The sequence below is a fragment of the Eschrichtius robustus genome, chromosome 1, assembly GCF_028021215.1.
Source record: "Eschrichtius robustus isolate mEscRob2 chromosome 1, mEscRob2.pri, whole genome shotgun sequence".
Classification (NCBI taxonomy): domain Eukaryota; kingdom Metazoa; phylum Chordata; class Mammalia; order Artiodactyla; family Eschrichtiidae; genus Eschrichtius; species Eschrichtius robustus.
In genome coordinates, this window is record NC_090824.1 from 88,226,253 (window position 1) to 88,253,586 (window position 27,334).

Sequence of the window (27,334 nt, forward strand, 5' to 3'; positions counted from 1 at the left end):
ATTATAATCACGTCTAGTTAAATTTGGTTTATTTCAGGTTTGTACCAAAATATATTCCAGGCAACTCCTCAGATCATCATTTTCACAGTCTCATAAGCCTTATGCACTGCTGTCGTTCCAAAAGCTTCCAGGGCTCTGGAAGTCAAGTGGTCCAGCCCCTCGGCCCAGGAATACAGTTACAATCCACACAATAGGTTGAGAAGAGGCAATACCCATGGACTCCCCGACCTTTTATCCTGGTAGGTTAGGGTGTGATTTTAGGACTATATACTGTGGTGTTGAATATTAAATCAGTGAAAAAGATTAGAGAGTAGAAGTTCTGTGTTTTGTTCCTGTAGCTCTTTGGAGTTTCATCCACCTCACCAGCAGTTGGAAGACAGCCTTCAGTGCTCTACCCACGCTGTACCCTAAGGCAGGTGTTATACTAGTCTTGATTTTTCAAGAATTCACTTTACGGAGAGAGTAACAGAAACCCGGGCCTCAAGTACTTCCCCAATTTCAGATTAGGTAACGGATTAGAGTAAGTTAACCAGTAGACAAGAAGAAATTGGGGAATGGTGGCAGGTAGCAGTCAGACCTAGGAGTCAGGACACTCCCTTAACCAGTCTTGCTCAGTTTCCTGATCTAAGCAGAATCTAAGAGAGAGAAAAAAGACTTGATTTTTTTTTCCCCCTCAAGTCATGAAGGCCATTGAAATGTGATTATTCTCCTAAAATTACTTCCAATTCTTCCAGGTCCTTCTGGAAAGCTGAATCCTAGGGAGACAAGAGAATAAGACTAGGACTCAAAATCTAAGCCAACATTTCCAAAACCATTGGTACCTGAGAATGGGCCCTTTGCTTCCTTGCTAAGCTGTTATCATAGTCTTTTTCCTACTTTCCCAGAAGAGCCTGGAACCTACGAAATCTGTCTCCTCCCCTAGGTGAGATGTATACGAAACAGCCCACATGCAAAAGGAGGAAATAAGACCCCAAGGGAAGATATTCTTTCCTGAAAAGGTCACATAATGACTCAGAGAAGGATCCCTGTGTTAGTAAAGGTCTTAAGTATTACCTCTTTAGTGACATTTGGCAGCTCCAGGGCCAACTTCATCCACTGTTTAGCTTCAGGGTTTTGCCCTAGTTCTCTGTAGCACTGAGAAGAGACAACAGTGAAAACCTGGGAGAAATGCCACCAGGAGACTAGAAGGGGATGAATATGTATGCCCTCAGGAGTTCCTAGGAATATCAACACACATACTTTCATCTATGTTGAAATAGGCAGGTGAGTTTACCTTGGAAATATATATCCTTCCTGCTTTGGAAAATCCTGGCTGTAGTTCTTCAGCCTGGAGAAGGGAGAACATATATCAGTAAGGTGTTCCAAAGTCCAAGTCAGGCTAAAGTTTATTAGAGAGTTCCAGTCCCCAACCTGGAGATTGATTCAGTGAATCTATATTTTTTATAAGCTTTTCTGATGGTTCTGATTTTCCCATAGAACAGGCACACATAAAACTGCCCTCTACTAGAAACCCCTTCCAATAATGTCCTTAGGAAAACTAAGGTCACCCTGGCCTTTCTGGCTGCTGTCCACCCTTCCCTTCCTTCCCCAATACCTTTAGGAAGCTCTGGAGGGCGTCCTGCACAGTGGCACCGAGAGGGCTTTCACACAAGGCTGTCGCAGTTTTTTTTTCTAGCCAGCTTAGGTGAGAGACCTGCCACCAAAAGATCAAGGTGTGACTAAAAACGTAAGTATCTTTAGGAACATTGAATGTTCTGTACTGAAAGCAAACAGGGCCAAATAGGACTGGGTCTAATCACCACTAATGTGACTGCTTAGAGGAAATAACACATAAGCCAGACCAGGCTGAGGACCCTGCTCTTCCTTGCAAGGTGATCAGTGTCTCAGGACAGTTAGTTAGGGCCCTTATGTCAAGCCCTGAAATTTAGCTCACCTGGTAGCACCACCTGCCAAGGAGAAAGTATGCCATGGGGTTTTCTGGCTTGAGAGCAATGGCTTTGTCCACATGCTCCTGAGGGGAAAATATAAATATAAGCTAACATCAGATAGCAGAGTTACTAAGGGAACAGAGGCAAGTCACAGAGGCTGTAGGAACACCTTTGCAAGGAGCTAGGACGGAGCAGGGAATCTGGACTAGACCAGCACCAGGGAAGGAGGAGAAGCCTTTCCTCACCTTGAAGCTAAAGCCACTCTGGATGCGCCTCTGGATGCCCTCATGCTCAGCCAGCTGACCACAAAGCACTGCATACCTAGGGGGAAGCAGCAGCAAGCTCAGGGACAAGGACTGAGTACTGTCCCTGCCAGTATTGGGATTCCCACCCAATTGCACGGCCCCTGCATCCTTATCCAGAGATGAAAATATCATTTCCATCTGTACATAATTCCTCTTTTCACAGACTTGTGGTCCCAATTCATATTCTTTAGCAGATACAGTGGTAGGCTCACAATTCTCCAAAGTACCCTAGGTACAAAAAAGGTGGGTCTTCCACAATAAAACTCTCTTAATATTTAGGCAAGGTCTCAGTCCAAATTTCCCCTCATAATGAGTATAGCCATAGCTATCATAAACACTTAAGCAGGTATCTAAAAATCAGCATCAAAGTATAAGAGACCTGAGTACACTGCTTTTTGTCTCCTGAGCAGACATTAAAGAAGAAGGTCTCATTAGCCTTGGAAGTATACAGGTATATCATTGGGAAGCTGTTTGGGAATGGGATTCTCTAGGAATTTCTAATGTTAGCTTGGGAACCAACAGAAGCAGAGGAAGGAAAGGCCTCCGATTTCAGCCCTCTCCTCTACATCCTCCCTCCCAGGAGAACAAAGGCAGCCAGCTTCCTATCTTCTGCCTTCAGAAACAAAGGTCTTATTACCCCCATCCCCTCTGCATTCTTTCTAGAAGCACAGTTGACAAATGAGTGTCTAAAGGCCCAAGTTGCTTTTTTGTGTACTCACTAAATATCTGGGGGTATTTGTATCGGATACTTCCAGAGGCTCATTTCCAGTTTAGTCCAAACAGCTGTTCCCCAGGAAAAGCTAAGAAAGTATGAGGTCCATTTCCATCCTTGGGACCCCAGGAGCCCCAAGAGAGCCCACAGGGAAACAGCACCTGTGACACCCACGAAACAGTGACCTGGCGTCTGAGAAGAGGCACTGCAGAGACAAAGTTTCAGCAACAGATGGAGAAACAGCCTCTCCCAGCTCACAATCTGAGGGCAGAGTTATGGGAAGCAAGGAGGTGGAAAAGGAACATTTTCACTAAAACTGAGGTGCTGGAACCACGCCCCCAGGACACAGGTTGGCCCTGACCCACACGGGTTGGCAGAACTTTGCCTCACATCAGACCACAAACAGGGCTGATGGTTTTGTAATGTTAATGACTGCTGAACTTCCTGGGGGTGAGCTCACATCTACTTTTCCTCACGCGAGCCAAGCGAAGAAGCCAAAGTCCACCACCAGCCAGGGATCGCAGCTAGGGGAATGAAGAGCTTGTATGGGAGAGGGGAACTGCCAATGTCCCAGCCTCTCTGAGGAGCCAAGAACCCACAAGTTTTGTAGCCAGGGGTGACTAACAAAGCTACTCATTTCTCCAAGCTTCAACAGAAAGAAAATTGTACTATTCCCCCTTGCCTCATCCCCAAGGCACTTCCCAAAGCAAACTCCCCTGGGTCCCTAGCTTGGGGAAGGATGGGACATATGAAAATAAAGGCCAGAGCTCCCTCTCCTGGTGCCTCTGGCAAATGCCTCTTTGGCCACAGGGCAGAGAAACGGAAGGGCTCTCCTCCACTCTAACCCATGCTGGCTCTTCCTGGGACCCTGCGGGGTGTTATTACCACTGGTGACACTCCGCATTCTCATTCCCCTTCTCCAGAGCGGCCTCCGCTGCTTCTTTTCCTGTAAGACAGAGGTGATCCAGAGTTGACAAGGGCTCCCATGCACCCTTCCACGGGAAAGGCTGTGGGAAGAATGACTACTCTAGCTCACCAACCCCCACCCAAACGGGACTTGTAAATACTTATGCACTTGAGCAGAATGAAGAGCTGCAAATAGCTTTTCAGGGATGACTTCTTCACCTTGCTCTCCCTGTCCGTCATCAGCTGCCCCAGCTCCCTTATTTTTATAATACCCACCTGATATGCTTGAAGCATTTCAAATATAAAAGGACTCAAAAGCAATCAGAAACTGTCCCCAATAGACCGTTACCCTGGAGAGTTTTTGATTTGGGGTCTGGATAGGCTTCAGGGTGTCCATGAATCCCACTGAAGTTGTATATAATTTTAGGTATATGTGCGTTTTATCGAGGAGAGGGTCCACAGCTTTGATCAAATTCTCTAGAGGGGGACTTCCCTGGTGGCGCAGTTGTTAAGAATCCGCTTGCCAGTGCAGGGGACACGGGTTCGAGCCCTGGTCGGGGAACTAAGATCCCACATGCCTTGGAGCAACTAAGCCCGTGCGCCACAACTACTGAAGCCTGCGCACCTAGAGCCCGTGCACCACAACAACGAGTAGCCCCCACTTGCCACAACTAGAGAAAGCCTGCGTGCAGCAATGAAGACCCAGTGCAGCCAAACAAATAAACATTAAAAAAACAAACAAACCAAATTCTCAAGAGGATCCATGATCTAGGAACATTAATCATGTTCTAGGCCAGAACTCCTCACCAGAGCCAAATGGACTGGGATCTGACCAAAGATGAGTTTCATGTAGTTCTTCCCCAGGTTTTCCAGGCACCAAAACTAACAGAAAGCAAGGCCTAAACACATGTAGGCTCTTGACAAGGGTCCCCTAGAATGTCAAGGAGCTGGAGCCCTTCAGATGAGGACCATCACGCCTACACACTGGAGAAAAGAGAACACTGCAAGATGGGAAATCTGATTAGAACAGAGAGGGCTTCCATAAAAAAGAATGAAATAATGCCACCTGTAGCAACATGAACAGACCTAGAGATTATCATACTAAGTGAAGTAAGAGAAAGACAAATATCATATATCACTCATATATGGAATGTAAAAAAATGATACAAATAAACTTACTTACAAAACAGAAACAGACTCATATAGGAAACAAACTGGTTACCAAAGGGGAAAGAAGAGGGGAGGGATAAATTTGGAATTTGAGACTAACAGATACAGACTACTACATATTAAATAAACAAGGACCTACTGTATAGCACAGGGAACTTATATTCAATATCTTCTAATAAACTATAATGGAAAAGAATCTGAAAAAGTATATATATGTATAACTGAATCACTTTGCTGTACATCTGAAACATTGTAAGTCAACTAACTATACTTTAATAAAATTTAAAAATAATAATTAAAAAATTTTTTTTAAATGGTGAGGGCTTGGAAGGGAAGACAGAACAAAAGTAATGGGTTGAGGTGATAGGCTGGCTATTCTGAAATGTTTCCTCATGTTTAAGTGATAGTAATCATGGTATAATTTTGTATATGCAACAAATACATTTAAAGAGAGCAGATGAGAACCCTACATTCCCCTATCCAAGCAGAAGAACCATACGGCTCCACCACTGAGGGACATTTTCTCTTAGGGGACTTCTCTCCGCCCCCTTCAAAGCACTATCTCACTAGGAAAATAACGGTGAAGAATGAGGCAACCAGTTCCCACTGCCTCCTGGTGGTCCAGCTTCTAGAGAAAGAACAAAATGAAGAACTTCAGGTCCAGCAAGGTTGGTCCTAAAAAGCTAGAATCCCAGAGCAGAGCCTTCAGAGATGCTGCATAGTCCTCTGACCTCCAGGAGGAACAGATTTGTCCAAGGTGCTGTGCTCAGGAAGCCAGACCAGACCAGTGCGGGCTTCGCAGCTCCTCTAATCACTGCCCCACCTCCACCTGTAGGGTTCATGTTGGCTGTTAGTGCTCAGAGATGATCAAAAGGGAAAGGAAAGGTGGTTGTTGCTACCAAGAGTGCAAAAATCAGCCCCAAAGGCTGATCAGAATCCTCACCTGAAATTTAAGAGGGGAAGAAGAAACAGTTTTGAAAAGAAAGAAGCAAACAGTAATTAAGCACCTTTTGTTACAACTTCCAGGGATTTTTTTTGAAGATCTATATCAAACATTCAACTCAATTGACCTTTCTATATTGGCAGAATTCTATAACTGTTTAGAATAATGATCTTGAGGTACTGTCACTCTACATTATCAAAGATTTAATGTTTGCAGGACTGTACTTATAAAAGTAGGAAAGCAGTTAACTTTGGATAACTGAACCACAAGATCTGGAAGTCCACTGACGGTGCCTGACTCAAAGGGTGTGTAGGTAGGCAGGACACATCACCTTCCCCATAAAACCAGTCTCTTTTTAAAGTCCCAGGTTTCTCAATGACCTCATGACAGAGAAAGACAAGCCTTGAACCTGGCACAAGTCAGATGCACCCTACACCCCCAGGTACAGATTTTGACAACAGAATTGCTAAGTAGACCCCAGGGACTTCTAACCTAGCAGTATTCTCCCAAACTGCTCCTTCTGGGCACTCACCAAACATACTCCACTCATTATATTCTTAAACACCTGCCCCACAGGCTCCATAACTGAAACCAGATTCCTAAGCAACAGCAAAAAAACCTCCTCAGATTAAGAAAGGTTGTGTCTTTTGTAGTTGAGGAATGAGAACAGAGAACTATGCTAATAAGATACAACTACAATTGACCTTGAACAACGTGGGGGTTCGGGGCACCAGCCTTCTGCCCAGTCAGAAATCCACATGTAATTTATAATTGGGTCCAACCAACCGTGGACTGTGGATTGAAAAAAAAATCCACATATAAGTGGACGTGTGCTGCTCAAACCGCTGTTGTTCAAGGTTCAACTGTACTCCTAAAGTCGTGTATACCCATGTGACTCAAGCACCATGCCATGCAGAGAAGCAGAGGTTGCTCTCTGTCTCCAGGAGGAAGCAGGGGTCTCTGGGAGCCAGTCTGTCCCTAGTGAGTAGTTGAGCCCCAGCTGTACCAACAGTCTGCATCTTGGTGGTTCCCCTGGCCCCAAGCTGATGGGCTGGCTCCACCCTCAGAGTCAGTCAGTGGCCTTCCCACCAGGAACCTGTCAGCACTTACCACTTAGGGCATAGGACCTCTTCTCACTTGCCTCCTCAGCAAGCTCACACATGTCACTGTAGGCGCGGGCCAGGCGCCAGAGAAAGTCCTGCTGGCTTCCATGCTGCAAACCAAACAGAGGGATGAGGCCCCCTTCTCTCAGCTGCAGAGAACTGGGGCTCGACCTTCTCCCCACACCCTACCTTTGATTGTGTTATAAACACTGACATCAGGCCACCTCACGTGACCTCTCACCTGCAGTTACGTGATGACATTATCTCTAGTCAATAGATTGCACAACCCACAGAGTGAGGGCATTCTGGCCTTCTAACACTGTGAGGAAGAAAGGTCAATTCCAACATGTAATGAGGCACAACAGAGAAGTCTTGCTAACAATGAAAAATTGTGAAAATGCCCAAGAAAAGGGAAATTCTAACTTTGGGGGCATTTATAGCCAGGTGAGCATAAATTCTGGCAGTGAACCTGAGAAGGGAATTGTGGTTGAGTGACCTAGTGACCTAACACTTGTCACTTGTGATGAAAACTTTAAATGGGGTAGGCAGCTGTGGCTCTGCCTCAAGGGAAATAGGGAAAAACATTCCAGTTCTTTCCACATTTCTCCGTAAGGTGAGAGGAGGAGCTCTTCTGCAGTAGCTCTACAGGAGGCAGCCGACTGCCCTGGGGCTGGCAGAGAAAACAGCTCTGGGGCAGGCAGCACACAGGGGCGGCGCTCAGCCTCCTAGGAAGAGGATGTACAACCCTGGGGTGTAGATGCAGAACTAGCCACCTCACCCTCATTTCCCTTCCCATGTCACCTTGCAGGGTCAGTGACACATTCGCGGGGGGTTAGCAGGGGGACGGAGGACAGACAGGCAGTTGGAGCCTCACCGCCAGCTTGTTGTTGAGCAGCAGCTGGAAGCCCTCCCGCTTGCCCTGCTCACTGCCCTGGTGCAGCTCATCTGCCTGCTGCAGGAGGGGCAGCACATCTTCTGGGCCAGGGGAGCCTCCAGCCTCCAGGGCTTCAGGCGCCGGGCCTGAAGCCACCTCCACCTCCACCTCCAAGTCCAGAGAATCCTTTCTCCCCATCTTCACGGTCTCACAGCTCACTTCATCTTCCCCGTCATCGTCACTCTCCCTTTCAGAGTCCCGCTCATAGTCAGACTCAGCGTTGGCTGTTGTGTAACTGTGGCAGAGAAATGTAAGTGACAAGGTCAAGGGAGGGAGGGAGGGATTCCTTAGCCTCAGATCCCTGGGGTCTTGCCTCCACCCACAAAGACGCACTCTCCACGGCACTGTTGTTCAAAGCACCAACTAAGAACCATTCCCCCCCACTTAGGGGCAGGAATTAGTCCCTGAGAGAAAGCTTCCTATGGGAAGTATGGGCTGGGAAAATGATCTGGAAGGGGAAGAGTAACCAGCTGGGGCCCTGTGACAGTCAGAGGCCAATATGAGAATCCCCTGCTTAGCTACCCCCAAGTCTGCCAGAAAATAGACAAAAAGAGAAAGCCTAGAAAGGTATGTACCAAAATGGCAGTAGATCTCTCAGGGTCAAGGAATTAATTTTTCCCCCTATACTTTAGTATAAGATATGATTGCTTTACTGAGCATGTAGTCTTCTTATAAATAAAGAAATAAAAGTTTAAGATAAAAAACCTTAAGATGTAGGTGGAGCTGATCTCCTGAGCTAGATGGCTCACCAGGCTAAGGGTCTGTCAATCATTTTTGCTTTATCAGCCAAATGCACTTGTCAGAACCAACATGGGTGGGTGCCAGTCTCTGCGGCCATGGGTGGCCACAGATACCCACATTTTCTTTCTCAATTCAATGTATACCTCTGTCCCAAGTCAGCAACCAAACCTAAACCACAACAGGAGTAGCCCTTGAAAACCCTGGGAACTTGCCAGGGCTGGGAGGGGCCCTTTTGCAGCTGGAAGCAGGAAAGGAGAAAGATGCAAACAATCCCTTGGGAAGGTGTCTGTGGGGCCACTATGAGCCAGGTGTCTCCTAGGGAGCCCAACCCTGATGCAGCCACTGAAGAGGAAGCCAAGTTTCTCTTGGATCTTGGCCTCCACCAGCAGCTAATTATGGTGTGTTCCCTAATTGCCAACTGAATCAGACAAAAACTGAGTAGAGCAGAAGATAAGGCTTCCAGGGATCACAACCAGACACCAAAGAGTCCTCCAGACTGAGTGAAGGAGAAGCAAATTCCATCAAAGCCAGAAGGTTCCAAGACACAAGGAAGATCTTTGAGTCACTTAAGGATAAGCCTTTCTCTGTCCTGTAATGAAAGGGGTAGGACCCCTATGACTGGAGCAATCAGACCTGAAGGAGAGAGACGTACGAATAAAGTCAATACAAGACAGCCTAAGGTCAGGGGCTGAATGCTGTAGGGCGAAGTGCTGTCTTCCTCATCCAGAAAGCCAGAGATGACGAAGGGGCAGGCTCCAGAAGGCAGCAGGTGAGAAACCAGACCTGATGCCCAATCCATCCATGCTGTTTCTTTATAGAGAAGCTTTCAGACTCAATTAACAAAGGGGCTCCAGTTACATCTATTACAGGAACTTTTGAGGTACTTGTAGGTAACCTGTAACCTTCCTAACCTTGCTTTTTAAAAGGTTATCCAAGTATCTCTCCCCTCTAGCAATTTGCAGTAAAAACTTTAGAAATTAAAGGGACAAGGAAAAGTGGTACCAGATTTCACAACCAACCTGGGTGGTGATGAGCAAGACCACACAGAGACAGCCTAGAGAAACTCGCTACCAATTCCTAGGCTTAGACAATAACCTGCCCCAAACGAGAAAGTCAAATCAGCCAAATCAGCATCTACCAGTGCCCCTACTCAGCCCAGCCAGGCCCAAAGGTAAAATGAGTAAATGGATTTTTTGGGGGTGCGAGCTTGAGTCTCATCATCCCCCACTGCAAAAAGAAGAGGAGACCCCATTCCTTGTTCAGCTGAAGGCTACCTTGGCAGACCAGGAATCTCCCAGGGAGGGACCCCTGCTCTCATCCCTGCTGGAGCACAGGCATCAGCACAGTCTCTCCAGGGAGCTAGGCCAAGAGGAAGGTCCTGCAATGCTGTGATCCTGCTGGGTCCTAATGGCCAGGGAGCTCACTTGGACAAGGAAAAGGAGAGGACAGGAGGGGCCTTGCTGCCACCCAGAGTGAGAGCTGGTAGAGCCCTGTGAGGCAGGGAGGCTCTAGCAAGGCTGGCGTGGTGAGGAGACCTTTTACTGCACCTCAGCCCCACTTCAAGGAGCTCTGCCTCACTAATCTGCAACCCCGCTGCCTTACATGCAGCGGGCAGGCAAACACTTGTTGAGTGAATACAGACATCGGCCCCCTGGACTTCCATGGGCTTCCAGCCCCATCTCTTCCAAAAGAGATTTTTCACATGCCAGAGCTCAAGAGCTGCTGTCTCGACATTCACAGCATTCTCTCACATTTCTTGGACCACCAACCCAGCCTCTGGAGAAATCCACCAGAGAAAAAGGGGTGGCCCTTTTGTTTAACATGACCGGCAGCTTTTGAGATGAGTCAGAGACTGCAGAGACCTTTGAAAAGGCCCTTTGGACCTGTGCACTCAGGAGGACACACTGTTCCCACAGTGGGGCGAGGACCCAAGGCTCCCTTGAAGCAAGGAGGCCACCTCTACTCCTTGAGGAGAGCCCCCAAGTCAGTGATCAAGAACTCGGTTACAGATGCACCCCCTCCTGGCAATTACTTTTCTTTCTTTCAACTCCTAAGCCCCATTAGAGGTGCTGAGCTGAGGCATTCAAAGACAACCAGGCCTGGGCCCTGACCCAGAGAGACTCTCAGTGGTGGGGGAAGATAAGACCAAGCAGAACGAGGTGATAAACGCCCAAGAAGGACTGGCAATGAGGTTGCAGGCAGTTGCTCTTGGCTGGGATGCCTGGGAAGGCTTGCCAGAGGAGCTGTAGGGCAAGTTAGGTTTTGACAGGGAGGGAACTAAAGCTGTGTTTGGAACATGCTCTGAGAACAAGCTCACGGACCCACCCAGTGATTCTGACTCTACCACATTCAGTTGATCCCCTGGGAGCTCAAAGTTGCTATTTTATTTGGAAGAAAGAGGGAACACAGCTTTCAGTGGAGTAGAGTAGCCCATCAAATCGTCTTATTCTTTCATCCCTCAAAAAAGCTCTCCTTCCCCAGGGCCCACATGTTTAAAGTTATTCCAGACCAGATATTCCAGAATTCTGGTCTCCTTCCAGAATTCTCCCTGGACCATGACCATGGCAAAATGAATGATTCACTGTGGCCACTGCTCCAGAAAGCAGCCAGCTAAACCAGAGTCTTGAACCACGCACGACCATCGGCTTCCACATGCCTTAGGATCAATCATGGGGCTGAGCCTGCTAGAGCTGTAATTAAGAAAGACACCCTTCCTCTCACACCATTACAGGTGGCCGGCAGCCCAGTCCTGCCCCTTATGGCCTTGGGAGCCCCATTGAGCATCCCAAGCTGTGAAGCACCTGCAAGCTTCCCTGGTTAATCACTCTGGCTCTCACTGCCCCCAGAAGTTTGTACAATTACTAAAGATCATCACTAAGGGGTGTGAGTTCTAGTATCCTGGTCTTGGGCAGAGCTGTGACCTCTCCTTCTGTTCTACGCTGTTATAAAGTTCAAATGTCAAGTGATTGGCTTCCTTGGGTTGCATAGAGATGCTCCTTAAGTCTCAGGGCCCATTATCAACTATTTTGTCCTTTTCAATCCAGATGTGTCAATTTTTATTTTTTAAAATTTATTTATTTATTTATGGCTGTGTTGGGTCTTAGTTGATGCACGGGGGCTTTTTCTAGTTGCGGCGAGCGGGGGCTACTCTTCGTTGCGATGCGCGGCTTTTCAGTGTGGTGGCTTCTCTTATGGCAGAGCATGGGCTCTAGGCACGCGGGCTTCAGTAGTTGTGGCACGCGGGCTCAGCAGTTGTGGCTCGTGGGCTCTAGAGTGCAGGCTCAGTAGCTGTGGCACACAGGCTTAGTTGATCCACGGCATGTGGGATCTTACGTACCGTAAGATCGCTCGAACCCGTATCCCCTGCGTTGGCAGGCAGATTCTTAACCACTGCGCCACCAGGGAAGTCCCCAGATGTGTCAAATTTTAATTTCATTTTTGCCCCCTCTAACACAGCACTCTGGAAGCATGTTTCAGCCCAGAGGTACTAGGTAAATTGAATAGAAAAGGGCTACTTCTTTGAGCCCTTGAGAATACAGATAATAGGGATCAGACAACCCAGTCAACAGTAGTCATGAATGGAGGACCAAAGCTTTTTACCAAGACCTCACTTATTTCAAGAGGCACCTGAGCACTAGTTAAATTCAGCACAGATGCCCAATGGCAGTGACATGGAAAAAGAGAGAAATACTACTCTTAATTTTCTTAGAAAACCAGATGAGGAGAGGCAGGAGAATATAATGGATCAAACAAGAAAACAAGGCTGAAACTTCTGAAGAAGATGTACTGAACAGACCGTACTGCTCTGGACAGGTCTTCCCTGGGCAGTGAGCTGTGGCAGCTCTCTCTCTCTTTTTTTTTTTTTAAATAAATTTATTTATTTAATTTATTTATTTTTGGCTGTTGGATCTTCGCTTCTGCACACAGGCTTTCTCTAGTTGCGGCGAGCGGGGGCTACTCTTTGTTGCGGTGCGCAGGCTTCTCATTGCGGTGGCTTCTCTCGTTGTGGAGCATGGGCTCTAGGCGCGCGGGCTTCAGTAGTTATGGCTCACAGGCTCTAGAGCACAGGCTCAGTAGTTGTGGCGCACGGGCTTAGTTGCTCCGTGGCATGTGGGATCTTCCCGGACCAGGCATCGAACCTGTGTCCCCTGCATTGGCAGGCGGATTCTTAACCACTGCGCCACCAGGGAAGCCCCCGAGGCAGCTCTTAATCAATGGGAAGAACTGCCCGGGGCTGCAGGCAACATGTCTTCCTGTGAAGGCCCTTCTGTGCCCTGATGACCAAGCCATGCCTCAGAAGGCAGATGAACCTGGCTGAGCCTGTGCTTAGGAGCTGTATAACCCTGGGAAAGCATGCATCAAACCTCGCTAAGCCTCAAGTCTCTGTCTGAGAAACAGGGCAAAGAACATCACCTACTTCATAGGAACCTTGTGAGGATTAAATGAGGAAATACCTCTGAAGTGCACTGCACAGTCTCTGTCACAGAGGAAGAATAAATGGAAGTTAATACTATAAAGCAGACAGCCTCTTCAATAAGTGGTGCTGGGAAAACTGGACAGGTACATGTAAAAGTATGAAATTAGAACACTCCCTAACACCATACACAAAAATAAACTCAAAATGGATTAAAGACCTAAATGTAAGGCCAGACACTATCAAACTCTTAGAGGAAAACACAAGCAGAACACTCTATGACATAAATCACAGCAAGATCCTTTTTGACCCAGCTCCTAGAGAAATGGAAATAAAAACAAAAATAAACAAATGGAACCTAATGAAACTTAAAAGCTTTTGCCCAGCAAAGGAAACCATAAACAAGACCAAAAGACAATCCTCAGAATGGGAGAAAATATTTGCAAATGAAGCAACTGACAAAGGATTAATCTCCAAAATTTACAAGCAGCTCATGCAGCTCAATAACAAAAAAACAAACAACCCAATCCAAAAATGGGCAGAAGACCTAAATAGACATTTCTCCAAAGAAGATATACAGATGGCCAACAGACACATGAAAGAATGCTCAACATCAGTAATCATTAGAGAAATGCAAATCAAAACTACAATGAGGTATCATCTCACACCGGTCAGAATGGCCATCATCAAAAAATCTAGAAACAATAAATGCTGGAGAGGGTGTGGAGAAAAGGGAACACTCTTGCACTGTTGGTGGGAATGTAAATTGATACAGCCACTATGGAGAACAGTATGGAGGTTCCTTAAAAAACTAAAAATAGGGCTTCCCTGGTGGCGCAGTGGTTGAGAATCTGCCTGCCAATGCAGGGGACACGGGTTCGAGCCCTGGTCTGGGAAGATCCCACATGCCGCGGAGCAACTAAGCCCGTGAGCCACAATTACTGAGCCTGCGCGTCTGGAGCCTGTGCTCCACAACAAGAGAGGCCGCGATAATGAGAGGTCCGCGCACCGCGATGAAGAGTGGCCCCCACTTGCCGCAACTAGAGAAAGCCCTTGCACAGAAACGAAGACCCAACACAGCCATAAATAAATAAATAAATAAATAAGTAAGTAAGTAAGTAAATAAATAAATAAATAAAAACTAAAAATAGGGGCTTCCCTGGTGGCGCAGTGGTTGAGAATCTGCCTGCCAATGCAGGGGACACGGGTTCGAGCCCTGGTCTGGGAAGATCCCACATGCCGCGGAGCAACTGGGCCCGTGAGCCACGATTACTGAGCCTGCGCGTCTGGAGCCTGTGCCCCGCAACAGGAGGGGCCACGATAGTGAGAGGCCCGCACACCGCGATGAAGAGTGGCCCCCGCTTGCCGCAACTGGAGAAAGCCCTCGCACAGAAACGAAGACCCAACACAGCCATAAATAAATAAAAATTAAAAAAAAAAAAAAAAAGAAAGAAAAACATGCCTTAAAAAAAAAAAAAAAGCCCTTTGCCTGCCCAAGTTTGGGGGTTGTCCACCAGACTCCTGCCGGCGGCCCTGTCTCACAGGCCTATGGTCAGACCTGCTGGGCCACCAATTACTCAGGTGAGTCACCGCCCACCTGTGAAGATGGCAAAGACGCATAAGCAGCCCTCTCCCGTGGGAAGAGAACTTCCCGAGGGAGGGAGAATGCTTAGTGCTTAGAGAGCTCTGTAGACCTGGCCCAGCCACTCAGTGAAGGAAATAGTCATAAAACAAAGCTTACAAAGTCCTTGTGATAACACAGGAAAACGCCCAACCAATGTTACAGGAAAACAAAAATAAAAGGTATAATAACTACATAAAAAACAAACCTACTTGGAGGAAAATAACAGATGCAAGCACTAACCACTGTTAACATTTCAATTTGTCTGGATGACATAACGTGGATGGTTTTTCTTTTTTCTTTTTTAGGTAAGAAGTGGTGTTTTTGTTTTTGGTGGATGGCTTTACTTATTTCAACTGCTCTGTATTTCATTTATTTATACCCTTACCTTGTTCCAAAAATTATTTACAGCAGTTTGGTGTGAATTTTCCATTATAAACATTACTTTTACAAAACATAACCTGGCTGAAGCCACAACTGTCTCCAGGAGAGAAGACTCACCCGCCTTCGCTCTCAGCATCTGTGAACGTGGTTCCCGAGGTGGCCGTGAAGTAGACAGAGCTGGAGCCGGTGGAGTCACTCCTCTCCCGGGCAAATGGGAACCTTCGCCGCCGGGCCACTTTCTGGTTCTCTTCCAGGTGGGATCTGAAAAGCAGGCTCATTTCTAGAAGGTGCCATTGGGCCCCATCCAGCCTGCCTTTCCCCTCACCATGAGGGAGCCTCTTACTACTGCTGCTCATTGAAGAGCTAAAAGCAGAGAAAATCCTGGGTCTCTACCCTCAGGAGAGCAAGCAGGGCAGCTCGCTGGACCCAGCCTGCATGCAGACCAGGTTAGTCAGAACAAAGCATTTCAGCTGCTACAACAGACCATGAGGGCCCAAAAGCAGCAAGAACTTGTGCAAGGCAAGGAATCAAGCACACGGCTTCCCTGCCAATTAGGGGAGAAGCTATAAAACTGGCTTCATCCTTAGAGACGGACAGCAAAGGCTGAAAAGCTGTAGGGACAGGGAAAAGTTGGGGAGCGGGGGACAAGGCAGAAAAGGAGGCTGCATTACTCACCGGACCTCGCCCACAATCTGCCCAGCAAGCCCCTGCAGGCTGCGCCTCAGCTCCTCCACCTCCCCGCGCAGCGCCAGCAGGCTGGTCAGCACGAACTCCAGACGGCCCAGCACCTCCTCCTGCCCTTCTCGTGGAAGGCTCAGCAGCACCGCAGCATCACCAGCCTCACCTGGAGCTGCCCGCAACGGCCTCACTGCAGGAAGGAGGACAGGAGACACTGATGCCCATGGGAGAGAGTGAGGAAAAGATCTCGCACCCAGAATTCAGGAACACTTGTTTCTCACTGGAGTTCAATTTACAAAGATCTTTGAGGCTCAGAGAGCATATGTTCACAAGTCCCAGGTAATGATCCAGAAAAAAATCAAGGTCCCAACCTCCAAACAAGAGCCCTCTGTTCCAAAAATCTTCCCCACCAGGGCCCTTCAGCAGTACTGCATACCATGGCAGATCATGTAAAATGCTCGCAAGAGTGTGGTATCCAGAAGGAAGGACAGCTGTCCTGCTAGAGTAAAAGAAAACCCTTTATCTGACTATATTTCGTGCCCAAATCCCAGGCAGTCAATACTAACCACACAGCAAAATTAAAATTGAGCTCACTCAAATTCTGATCTTTCACTTTACAAAGAATGGCAAAGAAAACTCTGAGCTCCTCTCAAGAGCTTCATTTAGTATCATCAGAGAGGGGCAAGGAGAAAAGGGGCAGTTACTGAGAGAAAAGGTACACTGGGAAAAGCTCACCCAAACCCCACTGGAAAAACACCATTGCCGAGCCCTGAATTGAGCTCTAGGTAAATGCTAACAGTAAATGCTAGAAAACTGACAGCTACCTAAGGCAAGTGGACTGGAAAATGTAAAAACAGAGAAGAAACCAGTAAGGCAGGACCCACAGTCCAAGCAAGTATAAAGCTGTTAAAGGAAATCTAGTAACAATCTAGGCCAGATTACAATACACATCCAACAGTGTTCCAGTACGTAAAGCAAGAAAGATCCCTGGGAATGTGGCCACTTTCTCCCAACCTCAGCAGAAGAAACACTAGAGCTAAGAAATTACAAACAAACAAAATACAAGGAAAAGAAAGGAAGGACAAGCACACTTGCAACACTAGGTTACTACCTAGTGCTATAAAACGCTAACAAATGATTGCAATCTAAGGTGACAACTCTTTGAAGACTTCAAAAACTAACTTTTCCAAACCATCTGGCATTTGGTAATCAGAGGAAACACTTGTTCCCAATTAACACAAGGTGAGATGATTTGAATGCTCCTCTATCACACACACCTGGGAGTGGTTTGAACCAGCCCTAGATGCTTTGCTCCAATGAGTTAACATGAAAGTTTTGCAAAACTGAAAGCACTACCCATTTCAGCCGTGGCTGGCTCCCAGCCATATTCAGCTTCAATTGCAGTAAGTGCACTCCCAGCCCCATGCTGTGGAAAGTCCACAGGACCAGGTGACCAGGCCACTCAGGAGAGCAAGCAGTGCAGCTACCACTTACTTGCTCTGTGACAGCCTCGGGAAAGTTACACAATCTTTTTCAATATCGACTTATAAGAAGGATTTTAAAAACTTGGACTAGATAGTCTCCAAGGTGCCTTCAAAACTTAACACCTAATTTAATACATAAGCCTCAAAAAATTTTAATTCCTACAAGACTAGTTTTTCCTTTTGCCTTCTTTTGGACTTTTCCTCTACTTATTAAACAGCTCACCCACACTAAGCAAGTGCCTTTAATATATATATAGCACTCCTGTGGCCAGAACTAAATGTGAAAGCTAAGCCTTTTCGCAATATACTTTCCTGCAACTACAGGAGAAAGACGACAGAAGAGGAAGACTGCTTTTCCTTTTCAATAAACTTTCCCCAAACGTGAAACTCTCGGACCTCGCACCCACCCTCCTATTCCTTCCTCCGTTGTCCTGTCCCACAGGTTCTGCTAAAGGCAGCCCCGACCCCAGGCCCACCCCTCAGCAGTCACTGAGGCCTCAAGGGACCGTCTCCTACCCTGGCGTCCCGGCTCTGAAGTCTGCATGTAGTCCAGGGAGCTGGGTTGGCTCTGGCTCTGGCTCTGGGCCCGTTTCCACCGCTGGCTGTAAAGGGCACATAGGAATCCAAGGCCCGCGGCGGTGCCCAGCAACAGTCCTAGCCCGGCGCGGGTGCCACCCAAGGCCCCCAGACTAGACATGCTGCACCTGCAGCCCGCGTGAGCCACCGAGAGCAAGCGGGCGAGGGAGGAGGAGAGAGATTCGTGAGCGTGGTCCACCCATCTCCAAGGTCGAACCCCTGGAGATAATCTCCTTGCCCAGACCCTGGGCACCCACCACCCTCACCCTAGTCCCGACCCTAAGGTTTCTGCTAGCCCCGGACCTGGCTACCGCGCGGCTCAGCCGGCCCGGACGCAGCGTCCCCTCCAACACGCCCCCTAACCCTGATTCCGGAGTCAGGTTGCTGGGCCTCCAAACTCCTCCCCCAGCCTCACGACACTGCAGACCACAAACCCGCCGCCCTGGCTGCAAACCCCTGGCCTCCCCGCCGCGCCATTTGAAGGCCCCCTGGCCTGTCAGGAGCTCAACTCACACTCCAACCCGGCTGCTCACTACTGTGGCAGCGGCCGCCGCTTCGCGCTGTCAATGACCGTGACGTCATCAAACGGTGCCGACCATCAGCCCCGCGCGCCTATAGGAACGCGGGGGTGAGAAGATCATCGAGGCTCCGCCTCCGGTGCAGGGTTTTTTCAGGGGGCGGGGCCACGGGCTCTACCAGAGGGGAGCAGCCAGCAGAGAGTAGGAAAGGGGAACCTAGAATGGGTTAGAAGCCGGGAAGAGGGGGAAAGCTGGGAGACCCCTTGGGCCGGATGCTAGAGCAGTAACCCCCACGGTCTGGCCAGCTGAGGTTCCATTTCCCTCCATTCACACCAGATTACTTAGTGTTCCCGGAATATGCTCCGTGTAGTCACCCTTTCTACCTTTTCGACTGCTGCTTTCTGCCTAGAATGACCCTTTCTCTACCTGGAAAACGCGACCCCCCTCCCACCTTTCCTTGACACTCGGTCATAACTCAGACTTTGTTTGATTTCAGCTTAATTTGTTTATGCATTTTTACTCAAACCATTTACTAAGCACTAGACAATAGTGACTGGCATTTCAGATTAGAACAGATAAATTGTTGGTTATCCACAAGAGGTCCCTGAGTCCCCAGGGCCAGCTTCTGCCAGTTGACACCTAAAAACTTGTATTGTAGATGCACACCCCATCATTAAAAAAAAAACTTAAACCTTACATTGTCGTTATAACATTAATCAAGGACAGGGTTATAAAAACTTTTTTAATTTCCAGCATGTAAATGAAATTCATTCCTCTAATGATAACATTTTTTAACATTTGGCTGAGGCTGAAACTTGGGTTTATCTCTGATTGCTTAAATTGGTTCAGATATCATTTCGGGTTTTTTTGTTTGTTTTTTGTTTTTAATCTGTGTTAATCATTTTTTTCTACCTACCTGTGGCCCATAGTTCCTTCTATAATTCTATTTTACTCCTGTGATTTTATGCAACTGTAATTTTAGAAACTAAAAAGACATGATTTTGTGCACTATGGTTCCAAGTTTATCATCAGCATTCCTTAAAAGTTAAATTTTAGTTTAGTGGGAGCTGAAGTGTCTAGACCAGTCCTTCCCAAATCCTTGACTAGATATTATTTATTCACTTTTTAATTGTGAGATATTTTACACATTTAAGAGACATTTGAGGACTTCCCTGGTGGCGCAATGGCTAAGAATCCGCCCACCAATGCAGGGGACATGGGTTCAAGCCCTGGTCAGAGAACTAAGATCCCACATGCCACAGAGCAACTAAGCCCGTGTGCCACAACTACTGAAGCCCACGTGCCTAGAGCCCCTGCTCTACAACAAGAGAAGCCACCGCAATGAGAAGCCCGCGCACTGCAACGAAGAGTAGCCCCCACTCGCCGCAACTAGAGAAAGCTCACACGGAGCAATGAAGACCCAACACGGCCAAAATTTAATTAATTAATTAATAATAAAAAAGTACATTTGATGTATAGGTACATTGCAATGAATCAGTGAAAAGCAATGAGGTACCCATCCCACTGCCTAAGGAACAGAACTTCACCAATACCTCCTACTCATTTTTTTTTTTTTTTAATTTCCTACTCATTTTTAAGGACTCGGTTTGATTAGTACCTCTTGTGATACACTAAGAGATTAACTATGTTGTCCTGGTGGTGAGAAAGGAATGTTTTTAATATCTTTTCCATATTTTTCCTCATGTTTCTGAAATAACCATATATTTCTTTTCTAATAAGAAAAAATATTAACTTTACTTTAGAGGGAATAAAAACCCGTTTCCTCTGGGAAACTTTCCCAGACCACCATCTTAGTGGAATTAATCTTTTTATCTTTCTTTGCTCTTGAGGCTTGTTTACCTCTATTACACTTGGTTCCATGATTATTTGCTTTCTAGTCTGTCTACCCCACTGGGCTGCTCACTCTTCCAGGATAGAGTTCATGCCTGATTCATCCCCTATGCCTAGCAGAGCTCTAATGCAAAAGCCATCCATAAAAGTTGAATGGAGAAAAGAAGAAAATAAGGAATGACCAATATCCAGCCCCTGCCACACTGACAATGCTTTTGTTACCAAACCAGGTTTGTTTGCGCAATGTGTGGCAAGCCAAATGCTGAGACACAGAGGTTTGCGGCAGAAAAATAATTTATTCACAAGGCAGCCAAGCCAGGAGATGGGAGAACAAATCTCAGATCCGCCTCTCTGAAGGCTTGAGCTATTTATGGGATAAAGAAGTAGTGTAGACTTAGGCATGGGAAAAGGTGATTAGAGGTAGGGAAAGGTGAGGTAAATAGTGTTTTGCACAGGCGTATCTGGATTATATGCTTCTTCATGGGATGCATGTTCAAAAATGGAGGGGCTTAGTGTGATCTGAGAGTGGACTTTTGGCCCTCTTATGTCAAAAGGTTGTTCTTTGGACACCGGTGAGGGCCCAGCTTTAGGGTCAGTGGTCCCAACCAGTCTTAGCCAGCTTGAACTGAACAAGAGCTGATTCAAGGTTCTGAAAAAACAACTTAAGCCCCTGTTACTATAGCGACCCATACTTCAGAAGTGTTATCTGTAGGGGTGGTTAAGGAGTCTTGTGATATATTACCCAGGCTATGCGATGCCTGGAGGGTATGAAATTAAAGAGAGGAAAAAAACAAATTAAAGCTAGCTTAATCAGTGAAGGTAGTTTACAAGCAGAGGGGTTTTTAACAAGCTGTTCCTTACCTGTTGTTCTGTAAAACAGGCTGAAGAATTTCTGCTAGTCACAAACCTCTGTTAACACTGTGGGCACAGTTTCATTTTCATAATGAAAGCTGAGTTGTAGAAGAACAATTTCTCCTCTTTCTACAGGGAAGGGAGATCTGCCAGATAAACTGATTGTGGCAAGGGGTGAGGCCAGATGGGAAAACCAAGTAGGGGAATTCATTTCCTCCTGGATATTAGAGATGTTATCTGGTGTGCATGTGTCTGCCAGGGGAATCAGCCGTGGGCTGGGTGATTCTGGATGGAGTGCTCTATCTTATGCTGCATCTGCAGACCACTTTTGCAAATGTAATAAATCCCTGGCAGTCTGAGATAGGCACTGCCCTCCTGTCTCCTCCCCACCCCTCAACCGCCCAGCCTGAGAGAAGAGAGTAGAGCAGACCCCAAACCCCTGTCCTGCTCTCTGCCCAGAATACGAGAGCCTTATGTACCTAGTTCTTTCAAGAGAGGCGACATATGCCTTGGGATGGTGGCCTTACCTCTTGTGTCTAACCTCTAATACGCTTGACACTTAAAAAAAAATTGTTCTTATAAAATATTTAATGGCTACAAAATAATACTTATAATACATGTATAAAAATTGAGTACATTTATAACCCTTTGTACCCACGTCCTAGCGTAAGAAAGAGAACATCATTTTTGTCTTTTAAGAACCCTGCGTTCGTTGTTTTGCGTATACTGAAGAATCCTTGCATCCCTGGGATAAATCCCACTTGATCATGGCCTCTTTTTAATGTGTTGTTGGATTCTGTTTGCTAGTATTTTGTTGAGGATTTTTGTGACTATGTTCATCAGTGATATTGGTCTGTAATTTTCTTTTTTTGTGATAGCTTTGTCTGGTTTTGGTATCAGGGTGATGGTGGCCTTGCAGAACGAGTTTGGGAGTGTTCCTCCCTCTGCAATTTTTTGGAAGAGTTTGAGAAGGATAGCTGTTAACTCTTCTCTAAATTTCGATAGAATTTGCCTGTGAAGCCATCTGGTCCTGGACTTTTGTTTGTTGGAAGATTTTTAGTTACAGTTTCAATTTCATTACCTGTGATTGGTCTGTTTACCATATTCACAAATTAAAGAATAAAAACCAGGGGCTTCCCTGGTGGCGCAGTGGTTTGGAGTCCGCCTGCCAATGCAGGGGACACGGGTTCAAGCCCTGGTCTGGGAAGATCCCACATTAGTTGCTGCGGAGCAACTAAGCCCGTGCGCTACAACTACTGAGCCTATGCTCTGGAGCCCGCGAGTTGCAACTTCTGAGACCGCGCACCACAACTACTGAGGCCCACACGCCTAGAGCCCGTGCTCCACAACAAGAGAAACCACCTCAGTGAGAGAAGCCCACGCACCACAATGAAGAGGAGCCCCTGCTCGCCACAACTAGAGAAAGCCCACGTGCAGCAACAATAACTCAATGCAGCCAAAAATAAATAAATAAATAATTTTAAAAAGAATAAAAACCATATGATCATCTCAATAGATGCAGAAAAAGCTTTTGACAAAATTCAACACCAATTTATAATAAAAACTCTCCAGAAAGTGGGCATAGAGGGAACCTACCTCAACATAGTAAAGGCCACATACAACAAACCCACAGCAAACATCATTCTCAATGGTGAAAAACTGAAAGCATTTCCTCTAAGATCAGGAACGAGACAAGAATGTCCACTCTCGCCACTATTATTCAACATAGTATTGGAAGTCCTAGCCATGGCAATCAGAGAAGAAAAAGAAATAAAAGGAATACATATTGGGATAGAAAATGTAAAACTCACTGTTTGCAGATGACATGATACCATACATAGAAAATCCTAAAGATGCCACCAGAAAACTACTAGGACTAATCAATGAATTGGGTAAGGTTGCAGGATACAAAATTAATGCACAGAAATCTCTTGCATTCCTATACATTAACAACCAAAGATCAGAAAGAGAAATTAAGGAAACAATCCCATTTACCATCACAACAAAAAGAATGAAATACCTAGGAATAAACCTACCTAAGGAGGCAAAAGACCTGTACTCAGGAAACTATAAAACACTGATGAAAGAAATCAAAGATGACACAAACAGATGGAGAGATACCATGCTCCTGGATTGGAAGAACCAATATTGTGAAATGACTATACTACCCAAAGCAATCTACAAGTTCAATGCAATCCCTATCAAATTACCAATGGCATTTTTCACAGAATTAGAACAAAAAATTATACAATTTGTATGGAAACACAAAAGACCCTGAATAGCCAAAGCAATCTTGAGAAAGAAAAACGGAGCTGGAGGAATCAGGCTCCCTGACTTCAGACTATACTACAAAGCTACAGTAATCAAGACAATATGATACTGGCACAAAAACAGAAATATAAATCAATGGTACAGGATAGAAAGCCCAGAGATAAACCCACGTACCTATGGTCACCTAATCTATGACAAAGGAGGCAAGAATATACAATGGAGACAAGACAGTCTCTTCAATAAATGGTGCTGGGAAAACTGGGCAACTACATGTAAAATAATGAAATTAGGACACTACCTAACACCATACACAAAAATAAACTCAAAATGGATTAAAGACGTAAATGTAGGGACTTCCCTGGTGGTGCAGTGGTTGAGAATCCGCCTGCCAATGCAGGGGACACAGGTTCAATCCCTGGTCCAGGAAGATCCCACATGTTGCAGAGCAACTGGGCCCATGCACCACAACCGCTGAGCCTGCACTCTGGAGCTGCCGAGCCACAACTACTGAAGCCCACGCGCCTAGAGCCCGTGCTCCGCAGCAAGAGAAGCCACTGCAGTGAGAAGCCCGTGCGCCGCAACAAAGAGTAGCCCCTACTCGCTGCAACTAGAGAAAGCCCGCATGCAGCAACAAAGATCCAACGCAGCCAAAAATAAATAAATAAATAAAATTTTTAAAAAGACCAAATGTAAGACCAGACACCATAAAACTCTTAGAGGAAAACACAGGAAAAACACTCTTTGACGTAAATCACAGCAAAATCTTTTATGACCCACCTCCTAGAGTAATGAAAATAAAAACAAAAATAAACAAATGGGACCTAATGAAACTTAAAGGCTTTTGCACAGCAAAGGAAAGCATAAACAAGACAAAAAGACAACCCACAGAACGGGAGAAAATATTTGCAAATGAAGCAAGAGAAAGGATTAATCTCCAAAATATATAAACAGCTCATGCAGCTTAATATCAAAAAAACGAACAACCCAATCAAAAAATGGGCAGAAGACCTCAATAGACAGTTCAGCAAAGAAGATATACAGATGGCCGAGAGGCACATGAAAAGATGCTCAACAACACTAATTATTAGAGAAAGACAAATCAAAACTACAGTGAGGTATCACCTCACACCAGTCCGAATGGCCATCATCAAAAAGTCTACAAACAAGATTCATGAGCATTGCTTGATGCTCAGGAATTTCAAAAGAATAAGATTAGATGATTGATGACAAGGATTTCTGCAGAAGAGCTATGCAAATAGACCTCTCAGAATGGGCACAGGGGTGGAAGATGAAATCTATCCCATGCAAAGTCTCACCAAAGGTTATTCAGAGCAGAGGAATCTCAATAATCAAATGGACAGAATGGCCCATTCTACAGATGTTGAGAACATCCCTAACCATCTGCTGCTTGTGCAATGGGTTCATGAACAAAGAGAATCTAATGTCTAAGACGAAGGTCATTCATGGGCTGAATCACATGGACTTCCCCCAACCAACATGATCTGGTTAATACAACTCCTGAGGGCCCAAACTGCCAACAGCAGAGCCCAATACTGTGTATCTTCCCTGGTACTGCAAACCAGCCAGCTATGTGGAGAAAGATGACTATTTGTGGCTTCCTTCCATCATTGTGAGGCTGCGATACCTACACAGGCATGAACTTTATTCTGAATTTGCATATGATAGCCCTGCCTGTCTGCAAATTTACAAATTACTTTAATGCCCAATGATGCACTCCAGGGCTTCCCTGGTGGTGCAGTGGTTGAGAATCTGCCTGCCAATGCAGGGGACATGGGTTCGAGCCCTGGTCTGGGAAGACCCCACATGCCGCGGAGCAACTGGACCCGTGAGCCACAACTACTGAGCCTGCGCGTCTGGAGCTTGTGCTCCGCAACAAGAGAGGCCGCGATAGTGAGAGGCCCGCGCACTGCGATGAAGAGTGGCCCCCGCTCGCCGCAACTGGAGAAAGCCCTCGCACAGAAACGAAGACCCAACACAGCCATAAATAAATAAATTTATTTTAAAAAAAAAGATGCACTCCAAAACAATGGCTAAATCTCTTCCTAAAAAAGTGAAACACGGACTGTTGCCTATGGAATTCACTGGCCTATAACACAGAAGCAGCTGCTCTTATAAAATGAATGATAAACTGGACAATTGAAGACCCAATTTAGGAAACAGCAGGGAAATGACTTTTAGAGTTTGGAGTGCTGTCCTACAGAATAATGTTTAAGCTCTGAATCCAAAACAAATTTATATTTTGTTTCTCCCTTACCAGAATACAAGGGTCCTGGAATGACGGGGTGGCGTGAGAAAGGAAGGAGGCATGGTCCATTGTATTAATTGACACCAAATCACAGACCGTACCTAATGTCTCTTCTGCTCAAATGATCAGAGACTTGAGATGAACAAGATTTGAGGACACTTGCCAAAGAGATTTGGGGAAGAGATGTGGGTAAGATCAACTCAGAAGACACCCAGAACGTGAGAATATTTGCAGCCCTTGTAAATCTCACCAAAAAGGCCGGAACTGTAGGGAAGGTTCTCTTATGAACTATTTCAAACATAAAATGGTGTCCATAAAAATATGATAAAAACCTGTGTACCCACTACCCAGATTATGAAATAAAACAGTACCAGTACTATTTAAGGTCCCTGGGTAACCTTCCATGATCTCACCATCCTTACTCTCTATACCCCCTCCTAGATGTAACCACTGCTCTGAATTTAGTTTTTTATGTCCCCATTCATGACTTCGTAAGTTTATTACACATGTACATATCAACAAAAAATGTCAATTTTCATATTTTTCCATTTTATATACATGGGAGCACACTATCTGGATCCTTCAGCAACTTATTTATTTTTTGCTCAAGATTAGGAAAAGCATCCATATTTAATTTTCAGTAATGTATAGTTGTCTAATGAGTGAGTTTATTATGATTGTAGTTAGCAAATACCTTTTGAGTATTCTATAAGTTGTTTCTAAATTTCTTTTTGCTATTATAAATAATTCTGTAATTTTTGTACCTGTATTCTTGTACATTGAGTTTATCTTGAGTTTTCTGTATGAGCAATCATATTGTTTGAATAAAAACACTCATTTATGAAAAAAAGAAACCTACAAACAATAAATGCTGGAGAGGTGTGGAGAAAAGGGAACCCTCTTACACTGTTGGTAGGAATGTAAGTTGTTACAGCCACTGTGGAGAACAGTATGGAGGTTCCTTAAAAAACTAAAAATAGAACTACCATATGACCCAGCAATCCCACTACTGGGCATATACCCTGAGAAAACCATAATTCAAAAAGACACATGCACCCCAATGTTCATTGGAGCTCTATTTACAATAGCCAGGACATGGAAGCAACGTAAGTGTCCATCGACAGATGAATGGATAAAGAAGATGTGGTACATATATATAACGGAATGTTACTCAGCCATAGAAAGAAATGAAATTGAGTCATTTGTAGAGATGTGGATGGACCTAGAGTCTGTCATACAGAGTGAAGTAAGTCAGAAAGAGAAAAACAAATATCACATATTAACGCATATATGTGGAATCTAGAAAAATGGTACAGATGAACCTATTTATAGAGCAGGAATAGAAAGGCAGACGTAGAGAACGGACGTGTGGACACGGGAGGTGGGGAAGGGGAGGGTGGGATGAATTGGAAGATTAGGTTTGACATAAATACACTACCATGTGTAAAATAGCTAGCTAGTGGGAACCTGCTGTATAGCACAGGCAGCTCAGCTCGGTGCTCTGTGATGGCCTAGTTGGGTGGGATGGGGGGGAGGGAGGTCCAAGAGGGAGGGGATGTGTATATGCATATGGCTGATTCACTTCACTGTGCAGCAGAAACTAACACAACATTGTAAAGCAATTATACTCCAATCAAAAAAAACCACAAAACCCTGCATGTCTGTCTCCACTCCATC

The 27,334-nt window shown here is 45.8% G+C and overlaps 1 protein-coding gene across 1 annotated transcript in view; it reads right to left on the bottom strand.

Moving 5' to 3' along the window:
* Positions 1-12: 12 nt before the first annotated feature.
* Positions 13-27,334, bottom strand: part of RMDN3 (regulator of microtubule dynamics 3) — a 29,791-nt gene continuing 2,469 nt past the window's right edge. Inside the window, exons 2-14 of the mRNA XM_068549420.1 lie at positions 18,413-18,511; positions 17,840-18,027; positions 15,837-16,029; positions 15,279-15,422; positions 7,942-8,236; positions 7,075-7,177; positions 3,831-3,891; positions 2,174-2,249; positions 1,934-2,011; positions 1,595-1,693; positions 1,274-1,327; positions 1,054-1,134; positions 13-755 (exon numbers count right to left, since the gene is read on the bottom strand). Coding sequence (XP_068405521.1) covers positions 702-755; positions 1,054-1,134; positions 1,274-1,327; positions 1,595-1,693; positions 1,934-2,011; positions 2,174-2,249; positions 3,831-3,891; positions 7,075-7,177; positions 7,942-8,236; positions 15,279-15,422; positions 15,837-16,029; positions 17,840-18,020 — 1,419 coding nt within the window. The 5' untranslated portion in view covers positions 18,021-18,027; positions 18,413-18,511 and the 3' untranslated portion in view covers positions 13-701. The remainder of the gene's footprint in view (positions 756-1,053; positions 1,135-1,273; positions 1,328-1,594; positions 1,694-1,933; positions 2,012-2,173; positions 2,250-3,830; positions 3,892-7,074; positions 7,178-7,941; positions 8,237-15,278; positions 15,423-15,836; positions 16,030-17,839; positions 18,028-18,412; positions 18,512-27,334) is intronic.